At 30.8% G+C, this 6110-nt stretch overlaps 1 protein-coding gene across 2 annotated transcripts in view; it reads right to left on the bottom strand.

Annotated features, from left to right (window-relative positions):
* Positions 1-1892: 1892 nt before the first annotated feature.
* The window catches only part of ADAD1 (adenosine deaminase domain containing 1), a 46912-nt gene continuing 42694 nt past the window's right edge, over positions 1893-6110 (bottom strand). For both annotated transcript variants that reach the window (XM_060011859.1, XM_060011860.1), the window contains exon 11: positions 1893-2006. In XM_060011859.1, coding sequence (XP_059867842.1) covers positions 1893-2006 — 114 coding nt within the window. The remainder of the gene's footprint in view (positions 2007-6110) is intronic.

The raw sequence follows: 6110 nt of genomic DNA, 5'->3' as shown, positions 1-6110 counted from the left end.
ATCCTTGCAAAGATAAAAAATAGAGCTAAAAGAAATTAAATAATTTACAATTGTCAAGAGTCATAATAGCCAATGTTGGGTTTCACATCTATATCCTGCCCCTTCTGCTAAATGACTGCCTTCTACTAAATGCCATCTCCTTTACCCTTTATATAGCTTATCCCTCTCTAGAATATAATCTTTCTCTAAATCACAACACCATATGTAAGTTAAGCAGACATAATACATACACAGAGACACTCAGTGACCAGTTGTTGAATAAATAAGTGGCACTTACTAGATTCTGTCTATAAAACAGCTGGGTATATTTGTTTTATCTTACCCTCAAAATTAAAAATTTCTTGAGGAAATAAATTGTCTAACATATGACCTTTCACTAGTTAGGTAAAACTTTCAGAAGCAAATATTAACCACTTGGTGCTTTTCCTTATTTTGTGTCAATCAAAAGCGGAATACCCACAAATGTGAAGAGCCAAGAGAAGATGAAAGGTGTTGTATTTTTAGAGGCAATTTGCTATCAAAGAGAGGTAAAGTAATAGACATAAAGGCTGGAAATTAGCTGTAGATGGAAATCAACCCAGATAAGAGACTAAAATGATTTTAGAAGGAAATACCAATTTAGAGAAATAAGCACTAGATATCATCTAATTGATGGAAGTGGAACTTATTAATAACAGTATATTTATGTTGATCCACATGAAACTGCCCATATTTGACCATTTTTGACCTACTTCCCCCCCATAAAAATGGCAATTTCACATGGTTCAACCTACTGATAAGTATTAAATCTAGTCTACTGAAAGACATGTAAGTATGTCTTTCCAGAATGACTTCAGTGTTCATCAATTAAACTCTACCATACTTTTAGAATAGACAAAAAACAAATCCAAAAACCAAAACCACAAGAACCCTACATTAACCTTATCAGAGATTATAATAGTTCATATGGGTTGGAGTTGGAGTGAGACAAATTTAATAAAGATCCAAGCTAAAAGGAACAAAGTCTGAGAGCCAATGCTTAATTCATCTGTGATTTAAACTAAGGAAGAGACTGAAGAGGCTAAAGTATGGAACAAACTCCCAACTTCAATAAAGATATATATCCTAACCCAAGAGTAACTAAACTTTCTCTTTCATCTAACTGTATAAACAAAGACAAATATAAAGCTAAATAATCTTTTATTGATCTATTATTAGAAGTCCCTACTAATCTAAATTATAAAGAATAACATTTGGATGAATCTTACAGAATACCTGAAAAAAGGCAATCTTAAAGCATTTACAATAATCCTCTATTAATTAGAATAACTAATGTATCAAATTATTCCCTAACATGGTTAACATTTTTCTGCATTTACATGTTCAGTTTGCATTCAAGAGCTTCTCTGACATGAGAAATGATGTTTTAGTTAGTTTCTTACTATGGTTATTGGCAAATATTAGACATTCAAATGTCTGTTGATTTAATCAACGAGTAAGAATTATTATTTATATTCTTGAATTCCAATTTTTAATTAAGAAAAAATGAGTGAGATATCAGGACACAATGCTGAATATCTTTGCTGAACAAATAACTTTAAAGCAAAAACTTAAAAGAAAATGAATATTCTTTTAAATTACAAAAGGGTAATGGCTTTATAATGTCTATAAAAATAAATACAAAATAGCTATATAATGAAGCAGGTAATTATTTTTTCAAAAACTAAAAAACATTTAAAACCCTAATGTTTCAACATAAATTGACACAAATATTTACAAAATTTCAGCAATCTCTGAATACTGCTGTTGCATGACTCTGATTTTAAAAGCTGAAAACCACCAACATTTAAAAAAAAATTTTAGTAGTCAAAACACATGAAAAAAAACGATTTTTAACATGACAATGGATTAATTCACATACTAAATTGCTCTATACAGGGAGATTTCACAATCCAGGAGCCATAGCCATGCTGCTGTAAGTAGGATTTCAACAAAGTTTTAGCTTCTTGATAGGATCCAGACATATGCTACAGAAAGAAAAAAATATTGAATTATAGAATATAGGCAGAATTAGGCTTATGAAAAGTAAGTAACCCTAATCTTCTTTCTTTAGTTTGACATTTTAAAAATTAAGAGAAATCTTTTTCATTTCCCATTTTCCTCAGTATTGTTTTTGAAACTAAAAATTTTCCTTCCCAACACTCCTAAAAGACAATTTTTCTTCTTTAATTTTTAATTAGAAGAATAATCATACTCATTACAGAAAACTTGAAAATAGAGAAAACAGAAGTAAATAAAAATCACCTGTGCTGGATCACATGGTAAGTATATGCTTGTCTCCATAACAAACTGCCAAACTGTCTTCCAAAGTGCTTTATACCATTTTAACATTCCAGTCAGCAGTGCAACAGGTTTCTAGTTTCTCCGCAAAACACCCAGTGTAGTCAGTCTTTTGGATTTTAGTAGGTGTGCAGTGGTATCTCATTGTGGTTTGATTTTGCATCTCCCTAATGAGTAATCAGGCTGAGTATCTTTTATATGTGTATTAGCCATTTGTATATATTATTTGCCACTTTGAAAAACTGGGTTGTTTGCCCACTTAATAATGAGTTGTAAGAGTTAAATCTATTCTAGATCTAAGACCTTTGTCAAGTGTATGATTTGCAAGTATTTTCTTCCATTCTGTGGCTTGTATCTTCATTTTCTTAATCCAACTTTTAAATTCTGGAGTCCATCACTTTTTCTTTTATGGATTGTGCTTTTGGTGTCATATCTAAGAAAAATTTGCCTAACCTAGGAAGACAAATGTTTCCTCACATTTTCTTTGGAAGTTTTTATAGTTTTTACCTCTTTTAGTTCTATGATCCATTTTGAAGTTTTTGTATGACTGATATAAGTCTAAGTTAATTTTTTGGCTTGCCCACAGATACCCAACTGTTCCAGCACCATTTGTTGAAAAGATTTTTCTTTCTCCCATTAAATTACTTTGTACCTTTGTACAAAATCAATTGATCGTAAGTGTGTGGGTGTATTTCTGGTCTCTTATTCTGTTCCATTGATCTATATGTCTATCATTACATCAATACATTGTCTTGATTACTGTGGCTTTATGGTAAGTTGTTGAAACTAGGTAGGGTACTCTACCAATTTTGTTCTTTTTAAAAATTGTTTTGGTTCTTCTATGTCCTTTGGATTTTACGTAACAATTTTAGAAACAGCTTGTCAATTTCTACACAAAAGCTTACTGGGATTTTGATAGAACTTGCACTGAATCCATAGATTATTTAGGAGAGAAGTGACATTCTAAAAACACTGAGTTTTCCAATCTATTAATTGGTACATCTCTCCACTTACTTAGGTCTTTTTAAATTTCTCTCAGCAATGTTTCATCATTTTTGGTGTACAGGTCTTACCTTCTTTTATTAAATTTATTCCTAAGTTTATTTTTATGCTCCTGTGGATGAAATTTTTTTCTCAAGTGTAATTCTGGGGTGTTCAGTCCTAGTATATAAATATACAATTTATTTTTCTATATTGTTCTTACACTGTGTGCTAAATTCACATATAATATAGTTGTTTTTGGTAGATTCCAGAGGATATTTTACATACAATATCATTTAGAAATAAGGACAGTTTTTCTACTTCCTTTCCAGTCTGGATGCCTTTTATTCCTTTTTCTTGCCTTGCTGCTCTACCTAGGACCTACAGATCATGCTGACTAGAAGTGGTGAGAGCAATCTTCGGGGGAAGGGGAAACAGTATTCAGCTTTTCAGCATTGTCAGGTAAACTGTAGTTTTTCAGTGATGCCCTTTATCTGGTTGAGGAAGTTCACTTCTATTTCTTATTTGTTCAGTGTTTTTATTGTGAATAGGTGTTGGATTTTGTCAAATGCATTATGTACATCTACTGAGATAAGTATGTGGGTTTTGAACTTGAATATATTCACATAATACATCAAATGATTTTCTGATGTTAAATCACCCTTGCATCCTGGAATAAACCTCCTTGGTCATGGTGTATAATCCTTTTTATATGTTGCTGGATTTGGTTTGTAAATATCTTATGAATAATTTTTGCATTTATGTTCCTAAGAGATACTGATTTGTAGTTTTCACTTCCTGTGATGTTTCTGACCACTTTTGGTATCAGGGTTATTATACTGGCCTCATAAAATGAGTTGGGAAGCATTCTCTCCTCCTTTATTTTATTAAAGTTTTTGTAGGATTTATATTAATTTTTGCTGTTATGTTTGGTAGAATTCACCAGCGAACCCATAACTGCACTTGTGCTTTTCTTTAAGAATTTTAACTAATAATTCAATTTTTTTTTAATTTAGTTCAATTCAGATGTTCTGTTTAGTCAAGTTTTGTAATTTGTCTTTCTAGGAATGCATCCATTTCATTTAACTTGTCTAATTTGTTGACAAAAGGTTGTTTATAGTATTTCCTTAAAATTATTTTAGCTCTTTGGAGTCTTCAGTGATGACTCTTCTTTCATCAAGATTATGATCACTTGCGTTGTCTCTTATTTCTCAGTTATTTCTTAGTTCTTTAGTCTAGCTAAAGTATTATGAATTTTTTTGATTTTTTTTCAATGAACCAGCTTCTGATTTCATTGATTTTTCTATTGATTTTCCTGTCTTTTATCTCATTAATTTCCAACCCATCCTATATTATTCTCTCATTTTTTTTTTAAATTTGCTCTTCTAACTTCTTGAGGTGGAAGGTTAAATAACTGATTTTATGGTTCTCTTCCTTTCTAATATAAGCATTTAAAGCTATGCATTTCTAAGCACTTCTTTGATTATATTCTCTAAATTTTAATATGCTGTATTTTCATTTTCATTCAGTTTGAGATATTTCTTAATTTCCTTTGTATTTCTTCTTTGACTTGTGGATTAGAAGTTGTTTAATTTCCAAATGTATAATTATTTCTAGATTTCATTCTGTTGTTTTCTAATTTAATTCCATAGTAGTTAGAACATACTTTGTATGATTTTAATCCTTTAAACTTATTGAGACTTGCTTTATGGCCTATATGGCCTATAGTGGAGAATGCCTCATGTGTATTTGAAAAGAATGTATATTCTGCTGTTGTGTATAGTGTTTAGTCTGGTTGGTTTGTAGTGTTATTCAAGCCTTCTATATTCTTACTGATTTTCTGTCTAGTTGAACTATCAATTACTGAGGGAGGAACATTAAAACCTCCAACTATAATCGTAGAATTCTCCATTTCACCTTTAAATGCTGTCATTTTTTGCTTATGTATTTTGGGGTTCTGCTGTTATACCCATATACTTATATAATTGTTGTATGTTCCTAATGTATTAACCGTTTACCACTATAACACGTTACCCTTTGTCTCCAGTAATATTGCTCATCTTGATGTGTACTTGTTTGATTTTAATGTAAACACTCCAGCTCTCTTACTGCTATTGTTTGCCTGGTATGTCTTTTTTTTCATCCTTTTACTTTCAATCTATTTGTGTCTTTGAATTTAATGTGTCTCTTACAGATAGTATACAGTTGGATCTTGCTTTTTAGCCCAATCTGAAAAATCTCCGTCTTTTTTCTGGAGCATTTAGAATATTCAAATATAATGTAATTATTGATATATATTGGATTTATGTCTGCCATTTCACTTTATTTTCCAAGTCCTGTGTCCTTTATTTCTCTGCTTGTTTATTGCCTTCTAGTCCTTTTAAAAATGCATTCTTAGTACACCATTTTAATTCCTCTGTTGATGTTTTAGCTGTAGTTTTCCAGCTGTTCTCTTCATGGCTACTTTAGGAATTACAATATGCCTCTTTCTCTTACCATAGTCTGCTTCAGATTCATACTGACTTAATCCTGCTAATATATAGCAACTTTGTTCCAATATTGATCCATTTCTTTCTCTGTCCTTTATTATTGCCATTTATACTCCACTTACATACATTATAAAATTCAATAATACAGTGCTAAAATAATTTTAAACAACTTTGGTTTTTTAAAGAAAATAAGAAAAAAATATACACATCTTTTATATCTACCCACATAATTACTGTTTATAGTATTCTTTATTCCTTCCTGTAGACTTGTTATCATCTGGTATAATTTCTTCTAAGCCTCAAGGACTTCCTTTGGAATTC

Source organism: Delphinus delphis, chromosome 5, assembly GCF_949987515.2.
Source record: "Delphinus delphis chromosome 5, mDelDel1.2, whole genome shotgun sequence".
NCBI classification, from domain to species: Eukaryota; Metazoa; Chordata; class Mammalia; order Artiodactyla; family Delphinidae; genus Delphinus; species Delphinus delphis.
The sequence above is the reverse complement of the archived record's forward strand: the minus strand, read 5'-3'. Positions and strand labels throughout refer to the sequence as shown.